At 38.0% G+C, this 19,321-nt stretch overlaps 1 protein-coding gene and 1 long non-coding RNA gene across 4 annotated transcripts in view; one reads left to right on the forward strand and one right to left on the reverse strand.

Moving 5' to 3' along the window:
• Window positions 1-3,441, reverse strand: part of LOC138849360 (uncharacterized) — a 65,529-nt gene extending 62,088 nt beyond the window's left edge. For 2 of the 3 annotated variants that reach the window (XR_016233246.1, XR_016233245.1), the window contains exon 1: window positions 3,301-3,441. This is a non-coding gene — a long non-coding RNA (uncharacterized LOC138849360). The remainder of the gene's footprint in view (window positions 1-3,300) is intronic. The other variant, XR_011388108.2, reaches the window with a different exon arrangement.
• Window positions 3,442-3,475: 34 nt separating this feature from the next.
• Window positions 3,476-19,321, forward strand: part of DHX36 (DEAH-box helicase 36) — a 49,513-nt gene continuing 33,667 nt past the window's right edge. The window contains exons 1-8 of the mRNA XM_002716304.6: window positions 3,476-3,818; window positions 9,930-10,054; window positions 10,788-11,022; window positions 14,408-14,446; window positions 15,839-16,009; window positions 18,127-18,206; window positions 18,758-18,832; window positions 18,971-19,137. Coding sequence (XP_002716350.2) covers window positions 3,588-3,818; window positions 9,930-10,054; window positions 10,788-11,022; window positions 14,408-14,446; window positions 15,839-16,009; window positions 18,127-18,206; window positions 18,758-18,832; window positions 18,971-19,137 — 1,123 coding nt within the window. The 5' untranslated portion in view covers window positions 3,476-3,587. The remainder of the gene's footprint in view (window positions 3,819-9,929; window positions 10,055-10,787; window positions 11,023-14,407; window positions 14,447-15,838; window positions 16,010-18,126; window positions 18,207-18,757; window positions 18,833-18,970; window positions 19,138-19,321) is intronic.

Consider the following 19,321-nt stretch of genomic DNA (forward strand, 5'->3'; position numbering starts at 1 on the left):
TGGTGTAGTGGGTAAAGCCACTGTCTGCAGTGCCAGCAATGCCATATGGGTGCTGGCTTTGAGTCCCGGCTGCATCACTTCCAATCCAGCTCTGTTTTGGCCTGAGAAAGCAGTGGAAGATGGCTCAAGACTTTGGGCCCCTGAAAGCACATGGGAGACCCAAAAGAAGCTCCTGGCTCCTGGCTTTGGATCGGCACAGCTCCGGCAGTTGCAGTCAATTGGGGAGTGAACCATATGATGGTAGACCACGCTCACGCGCTTGCTCGCTCGCTCTCTCTCTCTCTCTCTTTCTGCCTCTCCTTCTCTCTCTCTTCTACTCCACCTTTCAAAGTAAATAAATAAATCTTTAAAAAAAAATTCCTACAGGGCCGGCGCCGTGGCACAGTGGGTTAATTCTCCGCCTGTGGTGCGGGCATCTCATATGGGCACTGGTTCTAGTCCCGGCTGCTCATCTTCCAATCCAGCTCTCTGCTATGGCCTGGAAAAGCAGTAGAAGATGGCCCAAGTGCTTGGGCCCCTGCACCCACATGGACACTGGAAAGAAGCACTTGGCTTCTGTCTTCAGATCAGCGGAGCTCCAGCCATAGTGGCCATTTGTGAGTGAACCAACGGAAGGAAGACCTTTCTCTCTGCCTATCCCTCTCACTGTCTGTAACTCCACCTCTTAAATAAATAAATAAAATCTTTAAAAAAAATTCCTACTCTAAAAAGAAATAGAAATTACTTTCCCAGAAATTGAGGGGAAAGGCCAGAGTGCTCTTCAGATAAAATTAAGTTCTTTACTTACACATTTACATGTACAGTTACCAACTTATACAGTGGTTTGACTTATGATTTTTTACTTCATAATAGTGAAGAAGGATATGCATTCAGTAGGAACCATACATCAAATTCTGAGTTTTATCTCTTCCCAGTCTATGATATGTAGCAAAATACTCTCTTGTGATGCTCAGTAACAAACTGAACTGCAGCTGCCAGTCAGCCATGTGATTACAAGAGTAAGTGACTGCTGGTTGCTCCTCTTCCAGTCCAGCTCTCTGCTGTGGCCCAGGAGTGCAGTGGAGGATGGCCCAGGTCCTTGAGCCCTGAACCCGCATGGGAGACCAGGAGGAAGCACCTGGTTACTGGCTTTGGATCGGCACAGTGCGCTGGCCACAGCACGCCAGCCATGGCGGCCATCTGGGGGGTGAACTAACGGGAAAAAGACCTTTCTCTCTGTCTCTTTCTCTCTGTCTAACTCTGCCTGTCAAAAAAAAAAAAAAAAAAAAGTAAACGACTGACACCCTACAGTGTACTGCATTGCTAAACCATGATGTTTGCTAGGTTAGGTGTACCAAATGCATTTTTGACTATGACATTTTCAAGCTATGATGGGTTTATCAGGATGTAACTCCATCATAAATCAAGGAGCATCTATATATGTACATTTACTAATATAGGTAAACACACACATATATGCAGGTACTTGCTCATGACAGGCCTTCAAACAGTGGAAAATGTGTGTTATTTTTAAATTCCATTTTCCATAAACTTTTTGAAACATCCTTATATATGACAGCAATAAGGAAAAAATGTTAAATAAAAGGACAAAGATTGAAGAGTCCTTTTACCATAATCTGGTTAGGAAACATTCCATAAGTCACATTTCTTCAGATTCAAAAGAAGTGAAGAAACATTCTGTGAGATTATGTAGGAAAATCATAGTTCAGCAAAGAGAACCACATTTCAAGAAGTGGTAGTGTGCTGTTTGTATTTTGTGAAACCAATGACTAAGGAGATCAATATGAATGCAGATGAGTGAGAGGAGAAAGCAGTAAGACAAAGTCAGGGAAAGGCAGCTCATTTCCACCTTACAGGCTAGGTATAAACTTTGACCTTATTCTAAATGCAGTGGTAAGCCATTGGTGGACTCTGAGCAAAAGCCTGACACATTTGATTTCAAGAATCACTGTTTGTTGTGAGTAGTAAAAGATGACTACATAAAGAGCACTTAGGAGGCATTTCAGTAGTCAGGATTAGCAACAATGTTGGCTAGGATGAGGGCAGTAGTAATGGAGATGATAACAGAATCACACTGACTCAATAAATAGGAAAATTTCCTTGATAACATTAAATTATATATTTTTAAGATATCTGTCATTGGAGCCTATTGCTGAGGGGAAATATATCCCTGGCATCTATTTTCTATCAGTACTCTGTCGTAGTCCAATGTTCTAAACACATCCATGTATGACAGAGGCTAGAAGCCTGACAATTGTATTTGCTAGTTCAGGCTTAGCATCTGCCAGTGTGACAGGCATTTGTATAAGATTTGGAAGGCTGAGTTGAAGAGAAGCACAACAGTTAAATGAACACTCTTCTCAGTTGGATCTTTCTCCTCTAAGATATGGCTCAAAGATGTAAGTACTTTCATTTTTAATTCCACATTTCCAAAGATGCTTTTATGATTATTATGTTCATCTGCATTAAGCTGTTAGAACGGAAAGGAAGGATTCTCCACTGAGTTTTCAGTGGGATTGGCCAGGAAGAAGTCACTGCAGCTTCTGCTTTATTGGACAGAACTAGGTACGAAGTCAAATTTAATGCTAAAGGAGGCTAGTAACTATATCTAGCTGTCTGTAAAGAAGAAACCTGAGGTGAATGTGCAGCACAGTGATTAAGCCATTGCTTGGGACAGTCACATCTCATATCAAGAGTACTCAGCATTGAGTCCCACCCTGCTTCCTAACTAGCTTTCTGCTGGTGCATACCTTGGGAGACAGCAGATAGTGGCTCAAATACTTAGGTGCCTGCCACCTACATAGTAGGCCTGAACGGAGTTTTTGGCTTATTTCAACCTGGCCCAGCATCAGCTTTTGTGAGCATTTGGGCACCTTTAAATGTTATTTGTATAAATGAACTGGATATCCCCTGGCGAATATCCAAGCCTGAGTAGCTCAATCACTTGCTTACTCAAGAGTGGCTCTTACATGACACTCAGTAGCCTGGTGAGTAAACAGGGTTCCTTCAAAGGAACCCTGGAGTCTTCCATTCCTGTTCATTTGCACTGCCTAAGGGCTCTGCGCTGAACGCGACACGCATTCTATTGGCTAAAGGAGAGGAGGTACGGGCGCACTTATACTTAATATTTCAAAGCGTTTGCACAAATACGATAAACTCATTTCTTCAAACTTTTAAGAGCTACTCTATAGATCCACTGGTTCTTTGGTTTCCACGGTTAATAGCCAGAGCCTACCGGAAGCAGACTTCGGGTGTTTCCATGAAAAATAACAAAGTAAAACCCAAACGCCAGCTCCTTACTTGCCGAGCCTAGGGAGAAAAACCTGGAAGCGTTTCGCTCTCCCGCCTTCCTCAGGTACAAATGTAGTCTCGTCGGACTTCAGAAGCAACCCCAGCTGTCCAATCCCCGTGATAGCCAAGGCCGCCCGCCTGTGACGTCACCGGAAAAGGCTGCCTCCACCGCTAAACGGCCCGCCTCCTTGCCCTGGGCACCGGAAGCAAAACGGAAGTGGACGTGCAGACGCTTCCGGGCCCAGACGCCATTTCCAGCGGCTCCGGAGTTTCGCGGGTTGTAATCCACCGAGACAATGAGCTATGACTACCATCAAAACCGGGGCCGTGATGGGGGACCCCGCAGCTCCAGTGGGGGTTACGGAGGGGGCCACGGAGGGAGCCGAGGTTCCGGAGGCGGCGGCGGCGGAGGAGGTGGTGGTCGAGGTGGCCGGGGCCGGCATCCCGGGCACCTGAAAGGCCGAGAAATTGGCTTGTGGTACGCGAAAAAGCAGACACAGAAGAACAAGGATGCAGAAAGGCAGGAGGTAATCTGAGATTCCGCAGTCGCGGGCTCGCGGCAGGACTGATTTGTTTCGCTTCCCGCCGATGCCTTTTCTTTCCTCTTGTTTCTAAGCTGGTGCACGTGCTTTGTGAAGTGTAAAGACGTGCAGATATCATTATGCCAAAGCTTCCTGCAGCGGGTGTTACACCGCTTCACGTCGGCGGTGCGCGTCTGCCCTGAAGCATTCAGGATTTATGCAGGATGAATGTATACGGGTGCTTTCATAAAGGACAAGAGTATTGTGGGCAAAACTAATAATGTTATGCTCAGGTTCCAGCTGAATTCAGCTTCATCAGGGTTGTTATATGTCTGGCCGTCCATTCCTGCACGAAAATTATTGTCACTTTCATTTTAAGTTCTTCGCCTGGTGAGGCTGAAAATATCGATCTTTAATGTTCACGCTAGGTTTCCACCCAGCAGAAGCAGGCAGGCACAATTATAAATGCAAATTGTTCATAAAAGTAGTCTACCTTTTATTATCAGCGTTAAAAGTATTAGCCAAAAACACAGGGTTTTTGTTTTTATGGAGAGGTGGTGAAATTACTTTTGATTAGCACCTCTTAAAGAAGGAAACTTGGGATTTTAGAAGTCGAAGAAGCAGAAATAATTTGGCTTGGAGTCTTAAAGTGATTGTCAGGTTAATTTGTATTTTAAAGATCTGTAGTAAAGGAAACATTAAGTTCCCTAAGTGACACACTCTGATAAAAAAATGATTTTTATCATTAAACAAGGTTTCTTAATCTAAGCCTTAGAATAACCTTTTAGTGACTTCTTGAAAAGTATCTCTTATATTAGAATACAATTAAACCACCATTTAGGCTAATCTTTTTAAACCATTGCATTTATTTTTCTCTTAACCATGTCTCTTCAATATGTTTTTGTGGCTTTCTCCATTTATCTTTACAGTTAGAACATTCTTCTCTTAGAAAAAAAACCTATTTCTTAAACAGCCCCAAATTGTTCAATGAACAAACCAGTTTGGAAAAATAGGAGACTCCTTTAAACCTTTTTGAAACTGGAAGAAATCAGCTATGCATAAAAGTTAGTACACAGTAACTTGATCAGGTTTTATTTACCATTTGTTTCAAACAGTGTTATACACATTGACACAGGTCTGTGAAAACAATGTGATACTTGGGGGAACTTACTACATGGGAAAGTAAGAACTATACAAATGAAACTTATTAAGTCAGGAAAAATTGTTAGTGTTTTCACATGAAGGGTAGAGTCCCTTCTTGTGGATACTATGAATGGAAGTCACTTTCAGCCCCTCTCCCGAAACCTCCGTTTTAGTAATTCTGCCTAGCATTTATTCACTTGCCAAGCCCAAATAAGCTACATCTTTGACTCTTCTTTTTCATTTCAGCCAATTGATCTGCTCTGGCCTCTTAATTTATCCAAAATCCAGTCTGTATTTGTTTTTTAAAAATTTATTTATTTGGAAGGGGGGGAAGGAGGGAGGGAGGGAGAAAGAGACAATAGAGAGCCTGCAAATTTTGTGAAATGATGTTTAATTATCTGCACATTGCTCTGAGTTTATTATTTTTGGTTTTTTGTGTGTTTGGTTTTTTTTTATTTGACAGGTAGAGTTACAGACAGAGGGAAAGGTCTTCTTTCCATTGGTTCACTGCCCAATGGCTGCTACGGCCAGGGCCAGTGCTGTGCGGATCGGAAACCAGGAGCCAGATGCTTCTTCCTGGTTTCCCATGCGGGTGCAGGGCCCCAAGCACTTGGGCCATCCTCCACTGCCCTCCTGGGCCACAGCAGAGAGCTGGCCTGGAAAAGAGCAGCCGGGACCAGAACCGGCGCCCATATGGGATGCTGGCGCTGCAGGCCAAGGATTAACCAAGTGAGCCATGGTACCAGCCCGAGTTTGTTATTTTTGCAGGCCAAGGATTAACCAAGTGAGCCATGGTACCAGCCCGAGTTTGTTATTTTTGTACTTTTTTTTATTAAGCTGATCTTCATTGTTTAATTTCACAAACCGTGATTTGAAAAACTCTGGGCCAGAAAAATAAGCTGTGCCTTGAAATTGATTTTTCCCTAAACACCATAGCAAGCCTTCAGACTATTAAAGAATGAAATGATTACATTTTGAACTTCAAAATTCAGTGTGGGAGCAATGTGGAGAATGGATTAAAGAGATAGTCTCTGGGCAAGGAGACCAATTAAGTAACCCTTCCTATAATTAAGTTGAGGAATGACAGCCTGATTTAAAACATGGCAGTGAAGATGGAGGGAAGTGGACAGATTCAGGTGATTTAGGGATTGAATCAAAATCATTTTGTGATTTATCTAGAGGAACAAGGACAGCAGATCTTCATGGATGACTTCTTTGTAGCTGTATAAGGATCAGGCTTGTTGAAGCATGATGGTAGATTCTGTTAAGGATCCTGTGAGTTTAATATTATTATGTGGCTTGACAAGTGAGGATTTGTAGGAGGCAGAACACAGTGTGGATCTGATACCTAGAGAAATCTAGTCTGAAAGTGAGCATTTGGTAGTTCATAGGCCTATGGATGGTAGTAGTTGGAGTATGAGAGTGAATGATGATGGGATGAGTGAGCCTAGAGCTAAATTCAGTAGTCTGTTGCTTTTCAAACTTAAATGTGCATAAGAGTCCCCAGGCACTTTAAAATGTACAACTGGGGTAGAGTCAGAAATCCTACTTTTCTAAGAGACTCTTAGATGGTACCAGGTCTACAGCTCATAGTGTAGAATAGGAAAATTTAAGGGACAAGCTGAAGAAGAGAAGGTTGCAAAAGAATCTAGAAAGGAGCAACCAAAGAGAAAAATGAGTTGGGTATTGTTTTAGAATTCAGTGGTAGTGCTTAAGGGAGCAAAGAGGAAATAGAAAATAACTGATAGAGTGGCAAGCCCTGAGCAGATGTCATTACGATAAGAGCTGAGAAGAAAAATTGGGCAGGAACATAAAGCAATGGAGGAATTCAAGAAAGCTTTGTAGTTTTGCTGTTTTAAGGCAAAGAAGTTGGACTGTGTCTGTGTACTGACTGTTCTACTTTTTGGCCCCCTTGAATGCCAGACTGTGTCAAAGTTCTGTCATCATCTCTGTGGAGGTGCTTAGTTTATTTATTTATTTATTTATTTTTATTTTTTTTTTTTTTGACAGGCAGAGTGGACAGTGAGAGAGAGAGAGACAGAGAGAAAGGTCTTCCTTTGCCGTTGGTTCACCCTCCAATGGCCGCCGCGGCCAGCGCGATGCGGCCGGCGCACTGCGCTGATCCGATGGCAGGAGCCAGGAGCCAGGTGCTTTTCCTGGTCTCCCATGGGATGCAGGGCCCAAGCACCTGGGTCATCCTCCACTGCACTCCCGGGCCACAGCAGAGGGCTGGCCTGGAAGAGGGGCAACCGGGACAGAATCCGGCGCCCCGACCGGGACTAGAACCCGGTGTGCCGGCGCCGCTAGGCGGAGGATTAGCCTAGTGAGCCGCGGCGCCGGCCCTATTTATTTATTTTTAACTAAAACAATTCCTGTAGCTCTGTGATGTAACCTCCTGGTTCTTATCTAAGCACTCCAGAATTTCTATTATGAGTCTAAAACTTAAGATCTCTCCAGAAATCCAGTTCCATCTTTCTACCTACCTAATAATTATTACAGCTGGCATGTAACACTGTTGTTCTTAATTACATGAAATCCCATCTTAGCATCCTACTTTGATAACTACCACCACACATGTACACAAAAACATTGTCACACAGCAGCCTCCTCCTGATAATTAATCTTAGTACTGTTCTCTCAGGACCCACCTTGACTTTCAAACAATTATCATTAGTTTTCCTTTCCTCTTGCCTTTCCCACCCTGGTAAGTCCAGTGATTTCTTTACTGATTTTTAAATGTATTTTTCATTCATACTTTATCTTCCTCCTTCATTAGTTGTTTAATCATAACAGATTCTAATTGTCACTATACCTCATGTGTGTCCAGCTAGCTGTGCATTCACATGCACATTATTAAGTCTAGACCTTAAAGAAGTGGAGATTTGTAGGCCCGTAAACTTTTGGGAGAATTTTTTTTTAAATTCCAGAAAAATAAAAAAGTCTCCCACAGAATTAGAGTTGGCAATCTTTCATTTTTACCTAAGCCTGTAATCACATTTCTTAGATGCATATTTAGGGCTTCTAAAAGTTTTCATAGCTCAGCAAAGACCATCTCTTTGTCATCTTTGGTGTGTTTTTTAATTCTCTCTCTAAAAAGAAGCTGCTGCATTTGTTTTATTGGATTACCAATCCATGAGTGCTGATTGATATATTTGCTTTCTTCTTTTTTTTTAAGATTTATTTTATTTATTTGAAAGAGTTACGGAGAGAGGTAGAGACAGAGAGAGAGGTCTTGTATCCACTGGTTCACTCTCCAGATGGCCGCAACGGCCGGAGCTGTGCTGATCCGGAGCCAGGAGCCAGGAGCTTCTTCCGGGTCTCCAGGGCAGGTGCAGGGGCCCAAGGACTTGGGCCATCTTTTACTGATTTCTGAGGCCATAGCAGAGATCTGGATTGGAAGAGGAGCAGCCAGGACTACAAGCAGCGCCCATATGGGATGCCAGCACTTTAGGCCAGGGCTTTAACCCACTGTGCCACAGTGCCGGCCCCCTTGCTTTCTTCTTCTTCTTCCTTTTTTTTTTTTTTTTTTTTTTTTTTTTTTTTTTTTTTTTTGGACAGGCAGAGTTAGACAGTGAGAGAGAGAGACAGAGAGACAGAGAGAAAGGTCTTCCTTTTCCGTTGGTTCACCCTCCAAGTGGCCGCTACAGCCAGTGTGTTGTGGCCGGCACGCTGCGCCAATCCGAAGCCAGGAGCCAGGTGCTTCTCCTGGTCTTCCATGCGGGTTCAGGGCCCAAGGACCTGGGCCATCCTCCACTGCACTCCTGGGCCACAGCAGAGAGCTGGACTGGAAGAGGAGCAACCGGGACAGAATCCGGCGCCCCAACCGGGACTAGAACCTGGGATGCAGGCGCCGCATGCAGAGGATTAGCCTAGCGAGCCGCGGCTCCGGCCTTTCTTCTTATTAGTTCTTTTTAAGACAAAAACTTTGTAGATGTTCACTATACCCAAGACACTATTTCTGTTTTTCACCTTTTTTTTGGCAGAACATCTGGATTTATTTAGTTATTTATTTCAAAGGCTGAGTTACAGAGACAGAAATATCTTCCATCTGCTTGTTCAACCCCCAAATGGCTGCAATGGCCAGGGCTGGGCCAGGCTGATGATAGCCAGGAGCTTCTTCCAAGTTGCCTATGTGATTGCAGGTGCCCAAGCACTTGGGCCATCTTACCCTGCTTTCCCAAGCACATTAGCATGGAGCTGGATCTGAAGTGGAGCAGCAGGACAAGAACCAGCACCCATATGGGATGCCACCATCGCAGGCAACAGCTTAAGCCACTATGCTACAACGTTGACCTTTGAACATTTAGATTTTTTTTTAAGATTTATTTATTTATTTGAAAGTCAAAATTATAGAGAGAACATAGATAGAGAGCTCTTCAATCTGCTGGTTCACTCCCCAGATGGCTGCGACAGCCATTGCTAGATCAGACCGAAGTCGGGAGCCTGGAGCTTCTTTCGGGTCTCCCACATGAGTGCAGGGGCCCAAGACTTGGACCATCTTATGGTACCTTCCCAGGGACATTAACAGGGAGCTGGCTTGGAACTGGAGCAGCCAGAAATCAATCCAGCGCCCATATGGGATGCTGGCATAATAGGCGGAAGGTTTACCCACTGTACCACAGTGCCAGCCCTGACATTTGGATTTTAATAACTGAAAATTTAAGATAGGGAAAAGTTTACAATAAGAAGATGAAGCTAGGAAGTAAGAGAACCAAAGTTTTAGGGAGTGACATAAATATGTTTTCGTTGCCAATCGTATGTTGAGCTAATTTTATAGGAAAAGGTCTACAATGATATTTGCAAAAATGAAAAGTTATATATAGGAATAGGGCAAATGTGCATAACTTTTCATTTTCTTGTATGTATGTTTATTGAAGATATATTATTTAGTCATTATTTTTCTTTTTAGCTGCCAAATAATTTTTACATGCGTTCTCATATTGATAAAAATGCTTTTTTCTTTGCACAATATAGAGAGCTGTAGTACACATGGATGAACGGCGAGAAGAACAGATTGTGCAGCTACTGAATTCTGTCCAAGCAAAGAATGATAAAGATTCAGAAACACAGATATCCTGGTTTGCTCCTGAGGATCATGGGTAAAACAAAAAGTGTTCTTTTAAAGAACAGGCAAATAGCAGTTCTTTCATAGCAGTGGCTAGACCAGAAAAAAAAAAAAAAAGATAGTATCTTTAGACTCTTCAATAGATAAATTAGATGAAATTTGGTCTTGAAATAACTCTTTATTTCTGAGTATCATGCAGATTTGGAGACACAAATTTAGATGGCGTGTTCCCACGGGAAAGCTAATGGTAGGAGCAAATATCTAGATATAAGAAATACTAAGTTATCGTTGTTTTTCCTACCCTTATCTTTATATTTCTGAAAATTCTCCTGTTGGAGAAGTTTGAAGGAGGTTAAATCACTATTGTTTTAGATTATGTCATTTAGAGGAAGAATACGAAATAGTTCATGGACTATATAATATCCCATTTATAGGGTAGAAAGGGTGGTGGGGGGAAAAATGAAGTTGTGGAATAAATTTAAGGAAATCATGATATGAATCCTTATTAAGTATTACAATAGAGAAACGACTGGGATTTTTTTAACTACCATAGGACTAATTTATTTGGCAATATCTGATTTAAAGGCAGAGAAAATTTGAATTCATTGTAAGAATATTAAGTATATTATATAATTACTGTACTTAGAGGAAAGGAATAAAAGCTTTAATTTTTATGGTCTTGAACTACTTACACAGTATTCATTATTTTGCCCCAGGGCATGAATGGCTCTTCTGACCATTGTTAATTATTTATTTTGTCAAAATAGATATGGTACTGAAATTTCTACTGAGAACAAACCAAGCTCAGAGAAGAAACTTGATAATCAGGAAAAGAAATTGATAAACCAAGAAAAAAGGACATTTAGAATCAGGGATAAATCATACTTCGACCGAGATTCTGAGTATCTCTTGCAGTCAAATGAACCTGATGTAACCTTAGATCAACAATTATTGGAAGATTTACAGAAGAAAAAAACTGATCTTCGATATATTGAAATGCAGGTAATACAAAGCAAGATGTAGGAAAAAAATTTCATTTGCCATTGTCTCCCCAGATTTGAGAAAAATGTATGGTTAGAGATAGCTTTAAGGTGTATGCCAGGGATATTCCTCAACAAAACATCCTGTAAGGGAATTTTTTTTTTCTTTTTGAGTAGTAGAGAAAAGCAATGGAAATCAAAACTGTAACCTACAGTATCTATCTCGTTCAGAGAAGCTTTCATGGTGAGGAAAAAATGCTTGTGCAAATACAAAAAATTATTTTTCTGTGCCAGTTTAGTGAAATGTCATGCACCAGGTTTCTCCCAGATCATTTAGTAGTATATCATCTTCCTCTTACAGATGACAAAATTAAATTTTTCAGAAGTTATGTGACATGTTTATATTCTACCAGCATTTAAATGCAGGGCTGTGCCAAGAACTGAAATTTTCCTGATTTATTCTGTTTTCTTTACTGTGCTAGGTGATATCTTAATATCCTTTCTAGTTAAAATATTGTGTTTTATATATATTATGTGAGAAAATACTGAGGACATTTTGGGAGCTATATCTTTAATATGTATATATAAGGATACTTTAAAAAGTTCATGGAAAAATGAAAAGGAATTAAAAGCTTTTTATTTTGCTGTAGAATTTTTTGAAATCTATGCAGTGTTCATAATACATGTTTTTCTTTTTTTAAGAATTGTTTTTATTTATTTGAAATTCAGAGTTACAGAGAGGGAAAGAGATATCTTCTATCCACTAGTTTACTCCCCCAAATGGTTGCAATGGCCAGAGCTAAGCCAGGAGTCAGGAGTTTCATATGGATCTGCCACATGGTTGACAGGGTCCCAAGCACTTAGGCCATCTTCTGCTGATTTCCCAGGCACATTAGCAGGGAGCTGGATTGGAAGTGGAGCAGGTTAGATTTGAACTGGCACCCATATGGGATGCCAGCATTGCAGGTAACAGCTTAACTCATTACGCCACAATGCTGGACCCATGTGTTAGATTTTAAAAGACTGCTTATGCATGCCACCATTTTTGAGAAAGGCAGGATATCACATCTCCTTAAGGAAAGAAGGGATCAAATGGAGATTTCGTTACTAGAACAGATCAGCCAGCCTCTACTTTGGCCTGGGAAATGGAAGTGGAAGATAGCCTAAGTCCTTAGGCCCTTGTACCCACATGGGAGACCTGGAAGAAGCACCAGGCTCCTTGCTTCAGATTAGCCTACCTCAGCTGTTGCAGCCATTTAGGGAATGAATCAGTGGATGGAAGACCTTTTCTCTCTCTCTCTCTCTCTCTCTCTCTCTCTCTTTCTGTCTCTGTAACTCTGCCTTTCAAATATATAAATAAAATCTTTAAAAAAAGAAAAACAGTTGAACTGAGATGGTGCAAGGGCCAAATTTTGTGCCTGTTGAATAAAATATGATTTGAAAATGGAGGAGATAGTAAAATAAATTAATTTAGATCTTGTAGTTGAAAAGAGCTGCTTTTATATGCTTAGAAACAAAGAGAGATGGGTATTACGTGTTCTTTTGCTTTGTATGGTAGATACAATGTAAATACTGAAGGTGGGTGATGTAGTTCAAAGAACAAATTTGGAAAACATAGAAACAGTTAAGCTTCATATTTCCAGATACTGTTGTAAATGGTTCACATGCACTACAATATTTAAACCTCCCAACTATCTTCTGTGAGGTAATACAGCTCAGTATTCCTAATTAAAATTCTTGGTACCAAGAATGTTTCAGATTTCAGACTTTTTTAGATTTTGAAATACTTACCAATACATAATGTGATAATTTGGGAACAGGACCAAGTCTACATACAAATTTCTTTGTATTTCATATACACATAGCCTATCAGTAGTTTCATAAAATATTTTTTAGAATTTTTTCCATGAAACAAAAGGGTGGAAAAGTTGTATCATGTTGACCCTCAAAGAGTTTGAGATTTTGGATCATTTCCGGTTTTGAACTTGCGGATAGGGACGCTCAAACTTGATCTGCCTGTTATAGATCAGGAAAGAGAATGTCAAGCTCTGTCATCTTAAAGTGTCACAACTAACAGTGCAACCAGATCTAAAATTGAAGTGTCTTTAATCTTTCCTGTATTGTGCATTTTTTTCTTTGTTTTAATTTCATTAATAAATGTTAATTTTCTAGTTGCTAGATTCCAGATACTATGAGTATTAAGACATTCCCTGTCCTTAGCTTATAATCACATTATTTCATATCCTGATTATAACCAGAAATTAGGAACTGGACAGTTTGGCTGCCTTGTCAAAGACTGATAGTGTTTACATGCAGAGAACGTAAAAATGATTACTGTCAGTTTGAAATGCATAAACTTGCTTACAGATGCTTACATGTAATGTGAGTGTATTTGACTACATGAGGTATTAATATTTTAGCTATCATTAAAAAATGGTTTAAAGTATTGTGAAAGAAATTAGTAACAGTAGTGTGGTATTACTTATATTTCAAAACACTAGAATTTATTTATATTCACTGTTATTTTATGGTACTGGTAAGAATTGCTTGACCACAGCAAGCATGCCAATAATAGATTACCTAGGACAATGCCAATTGATTTCAATTTATTATTTTTATATTTACTTTAAGCAGTTTATTAACACTGCCTTATTTTTATACCACTGAAGATTTTTCTTTTTTTTAAATGATTTATTTCATGTATTTGAAAAGTAATAGTGCATGAAAGTTTTCAGTTTTAGAAAGACACTGCCATATATAAAAAGAAAAATCCAGAAGAATTTGTCATTCACTTTTTAGTATTCCAATTTTAATTCAGCAAATGTGTAAATTTGTGAAGCAGCTTATATATGTGTCGGAAATTGCTTCTTTGTATATAAAGGTTTTTCGTTCAAGTATTGTGACAGCCTTCTGAGAGAAAATGTTTCAGATATTCACATGCTAAATTTGAATTAACCAAGATCAAACTAAAATGACACTACCAGATTTTGTGTTTTTGGTTTTTTCTTAATGCTGAAAAGCAAGTGCCCTGGGATAATCTTTGAATCTACTCTAGTGTCTAATACATTAGTAAATGAATCACTGATGGATGGAAAAAGAATGTGGTGTAGACATCAAATCTAGCATGTATGAAACAAATTTAGAGATTGTCAAAATGCTATTAGATAATATGCTAGACTTTAAAGAATTGTCTCCACTCTGTTGGATGTAATAGATTTCTATTTGATTGTTTTGAAAATAAAAGCAATTGGTAGGCTCTTAAAGAATTAAGGTCTTTAACACTTCACACAAATCAGATAGTAAAAATACTTTTAGATTTTAGTGTATTTCCCTATGAACACATTCTGATTACCATTTGATTGCATTTCTTTTTTTTGAAAATTAAAAATTTCTTGTTTTAATTTCAGCAATTCAGGGAAAAGCTGCCTTCATATGGAATGCAAAAGGTAAAAAATGATTTACAGTGTTTGATTTGATTTGTGAAATACCTTACACAGCTTTTTTTAATGTTCTATATTAAAAAGATAAAAACCGATGAATCTTTTCCTAAAGCTTATTATTAGAAGTTAATTTTATTCTTTTAAATTAAAGGACAAAAGAAAAAAATCATGAAACAATTTTCCTGAGGTTATCGCATATTTATGTTCATAACTGTAGTCTTTGGAGTCTATAAAATAGGATTTTCATATATAAGTGCCCTGCTCTTAATTTAAGACAACACTGTTATTAAAATTAAGGCATTACTAATAATACAATGCTTGCATTAATTAATGATGTGTCATCACATAATCACCCTTCATAGAATAATAGTCCCCTATCATTCTCTTTTCCCAACTTTTATTTTTATTTTTATTTACTTTTCATAGTTCTTATTACCACCAGACATCTGTGTTCCCCCTCCTAAGCTAATGTAAGTTCTTGAGGACCAGGTCTATTTTGTTCACTCTGTCCCTCTTTACTCAGAATAGTGGCTAGCATTTTGTAGATACTCAGTAAATAAGTTGTTGAAAGAATGAATCAAATTCTACTTCACTATACTTACCAAGTATAATTTTCAGTGTTCAAACATGAAACTTGTTTTGCTATATATAATATTGTGGAATAGATAGGGAATTTTTAAAACAGAGGCTTTCAGACTAAATTGTTTGTACATGAAAATAACCTGTAATATGTTCTGAAGTAGTAGAATGATTTTGCTAATACAAGGAATATTAATATTAAAAATCAATATTTAAAATGTTTAAGAAAGAAACTCTTCCCCTTATACAAGATTTTTAGGTACCTAAGATTTACCCACTTAAATAATTTGTCTTTGTTTTAACTTTTTTTTGAAAAGAAATATTCTTAAGAATGTGTTAATACCCTTTCTTGTTCCCAAAATAGTGTACAAAATTTGTACTGCCAGCAAAGCCATGTTTTGATTTGTGATATAAATCTGTAAAGTCCTCAGTGGTTATTTAAGCCAGGGATTTACTTCTGTACTCAGTAGCCCCAGATGTTAGCATTCTTTTAATGTTAATTGTTATTCATGGAAACTGACCTGAACACTGCACCATAGTCCACTCAGGCATTCTGAATGCTTATTCATGGAACTTGGGAACTCTTTTTGTCAGTATGCTTTTCTTTAATATTGTCATGACTTGAGTCTTTATAATTTGGTACTGCTTTTCTCTTGAAAGTTGGTAGATGTGTACATGCACAAAGTGCCAACATTGTGAGAAAAATTTAAAGCATTTATATGTTTGTTAAAAATAGCTACTGTCGTTGTAAGGATTTTGATTACTGTCTTTTCAGACTTAGCATTTGATGTTATTCACTGATTTTCCCTTTGGAAATAGGAATTGGTAAATTTAATCGATAACCATCAGGTAACAGTAATAAGTGGTGAAACTGGTTGTGGGAAAACCACCCAAGTTACTCAGTTCATTTTGGATAACTACATTGAAAGAGGAAAAGGATCTGCGTGCAGGATAGTTTGTACCCAGCCAAGAAGAATTAGTGCTATTTCAGTAAGTACTCTCACTTTTTAAAGTTACTCTCATCTTTCTTTCTCGTTTAAGTAGTCTTGCTATAACTTACTGATTTTCAAGCTTTAGATGATTCTTGAATAGAGTTACAGTTTGTTACTGTGAAAGCAGATATTTGTTAGTAAATATTGAAAATTTGATCACTGTGACAGATAATAGAGATTTATGAATTCACGGTAAGTTATAAACCAAGATAATTTCAATTAAATCCAAAACAAAGAAAAACTGATGGAATCTTTTCAGAATTGATTATAATCTCCAGTAATTTCCATTGTTGGAGACCTTACATTTTACTCAGTATTAATTTTAATTCCCTTTTTTAGTATATAGGTACACACTCGGTGGTGAAAGTGAAAAGCTATGTGTTTTCTTAAAGCTACATTTCTGTATTGAATGGTTTTTGAATGTAGCTATTTAATATGAGGACTTTTTTGTGAAGAATGATAAAGCCCTATTTAAGTGATGTAGGCTACCTAGTCTTTGTAAATCCAAACTTTAAAGAAAGCAAGCACAAATAAAAGTTGTAAAGTATGTTACTTCAAATTTGGGATTTTTTTTTTTTTAAGGTTCCTTTTATTTATTTGAAGGGCAGAGTTACAGAGAAATAGAGTGAGAGAAGGGGAGTGAGTGACAGAAAGAGATGTATTCCATCCACTGGCTCACTCCCCAGATGGCCTTTACAAAGCCAGGAGCTTCATCAGGGTTTCCCACATGGGTGCAGGGACCAAGCACTTGGGCCATCTCTACTGCTTTCCCAGGCCATTAGCAAGGAGCTGGATCGGAAAGGGAGCAACCAGGTCTCAAACCAGTGTCCATATGGGATACTGGCATTGCAGGTGGAGGCTTAACCCATTATGCCACAATGTGGGCCCAAATCTGGATTTTTATTGATGTTTTCTGTTATTGGTTTTTGTTAAACAATGTAGTTAAATATATGAGATATATGTTTTTTAAAGGTGTTTGGAGTTTCTTTTAACAGTTGTATGGTGAATTTATTTCCATGTCAGCTGTCTTTGGTTTTATTGTAGTGCTATGTGTAACATCTTTAAGTCATTTAATACAGAATCTGTGGTTACGGCAATATTGGGATATAAATAATTTTACATTTAAAATATGGGTCTACAAATAACTGTAAAGCAAAGTAGAGGAAGTCTTTACCCTTTTCCTGAAAATTGTGTAAGATCACAGAACAGTGAATATAAATCATGTTTGTCAAAGCAGTTACATAACTAGACTTCATTACCATTTATATTGACAGCACAAATACTAGCAAGATTGTTTTCTACCCATTGTTCTAAGATCTATCGGAATTTGAATGGATAGGTTAATGTAATCTTAAGTCAGTGTGTACTGGGTATACTAATTGGAAAGTTTCAGTTCTGAAGTGTTTTTAGAAATTAATTGTGTCATTATATTTCAGACTTCATACACAGGTATTTGGAAAAAGTTCATTAAAAAATGAAATTAAGAGATAAGTTCATTTTGGTGCAAAAACTTTTGTAATAGATTATATGTTTTTGTAATGCATATGTTCACTGAACTTTTTGAGGACCTCTCATGTTTTCACTGTTCTGTCACAAGATGACTGTTGTTTACCATTAATTACACAAGTTTTGATTGGATTATGATAACAGTATCTTCATGTATCCAGAGCTTACCTTTAGCAGCCATAACTTTGAAAATACAACCAAAAACTAGAATTCAACATACTAATTCCTGCTATAAGCAAACAAAGTATCAACATGTACTTGGCCTCAGATTATAAGTTTTACAAGTTTGGATCATGATTTCCAACTCTTTGAGAAAAGACGAAATAGAAAATAATGACAGTTCACTATAGAAAGATAGTTTAAGAATAGTGATACGAGATAATTGGACCTTGAAGAACTTTAGAAAGAAAATTAAAAGTAACCTAAGAAGCCAGTATTCTGTAGTTCTTGAGGAAGCACACATAGTTCTAGATACTTTAGATTTCAATCTACGTATTTTTTAACTCACCGGGAAATCTTAACGGTTTTTCAAGTTTCAGCTTTTCATGCGTGTTCAGGATACTTGTCCTAAGGATATTATGCTTTCTTTGTGTTTTATTTGAATTTAAGGTTGCTGAGAGAGTGGCTGCAGAAAGGGCAGAGTCTTGCGGCAATGGTAATAGTACTGGATACCAAATTCGTCTCCAGAGGTAAAAATATTCACTTCTTATATATTGGTCAATTTTACTGATACTTTGAAGCTGGAGGTTTAAAAGAAAGGACATTTTTCCCGTTTTTATGTTGGCTATTACTAACAGAATAAAAAAGTAGCCCTTTTTCCTGACCACGCATTAGGAGACTGTCACTCCTGCCCTGAAAGAAGTTTGTGGCCTGTGCCTTTTGGCACTGCCTACCTCCTGACTTACTTTATTGGTTTTGGTTTTTTTCTGCAACTCAGGTTTCCATTTAGTTTTTTAAATGAATACACTTTCCAATTATTGAATCAGAAATTTTGATTCTATAAGTAGTTCTATTTCCTTAATGTTATTAGGCATGCTTTTAAAAAGAACTCAACATTGTTTCGTGATAAAAAGACAATGTATGACGAACTTGTTCTTGTGAGTAAAATATTCAGTATGAAAATTTTCATTAAAACTGAACATTTCTAAAATAGAAGGTTTCTTTTAAACTTTTGTGTTACTTAGTGAAGTAAAAAAAAACTGGAAATTATTAACTCATGTTTTGTTTTTTTCCCCCACAGTCGCTTGCCAAGGAAACAGGGTTCTATCTTATACTGTACAACAGGAATCATTCTTCAGTGGCTCCAGTCAGACCCGTGAGTATGTTTCAATGAAGCAAATGTAATTATTACCAAAAGATGTAATTACCAAATTGGATTTTACTAAGTTCTTAAAGAAAAATGGTTGTTTTTAAATTTTGTGTTAAGTCACATACTTCACACTTCTTGCTTTAGGCATTTGTCCAGTGTTAGTCATATCGTGCTTGATGAAATCCATGAAAGAAATCTACAGTCAGATGTTTTGATGACTGTTATTAAAGATCTTCTGAATTTTCGATCTGACTTGAAAGTAATTTTGATGAGTGCAACATTGAATGCTGAGAAATTTTCAGAATATTTTGGTGAGTAAAATTTATGATTATTATTTTAGGAGAGCTATCAGGAAACTGTTGAATTTAGTTTTCTAAAATTAATAGTGTTAGTTGCAAAGCCAAAAATAGACTTTTAACTATTATTATAATATTATCATCTTACCTTCTGTTACCACAGATTAGAGAATTAGGTCTAATAGAAAATGGTGGCATT

This window comes from Oryctolagus cuniculus, chromosome 4 (genome assembly GCF_051225735.1).
Source record: "Oryctolagus cuniculus isolate XC-2025 breed Fujian yellow rabbit chromosome 4, ASM5122573v1, whole genome shotgun sequence".
NCBI lineage: Eukaryota > Metazoa > Chordata > Mammalia > Lagomorpha > Leporidae > Oryctolagus > Oryctolagus cuniculus.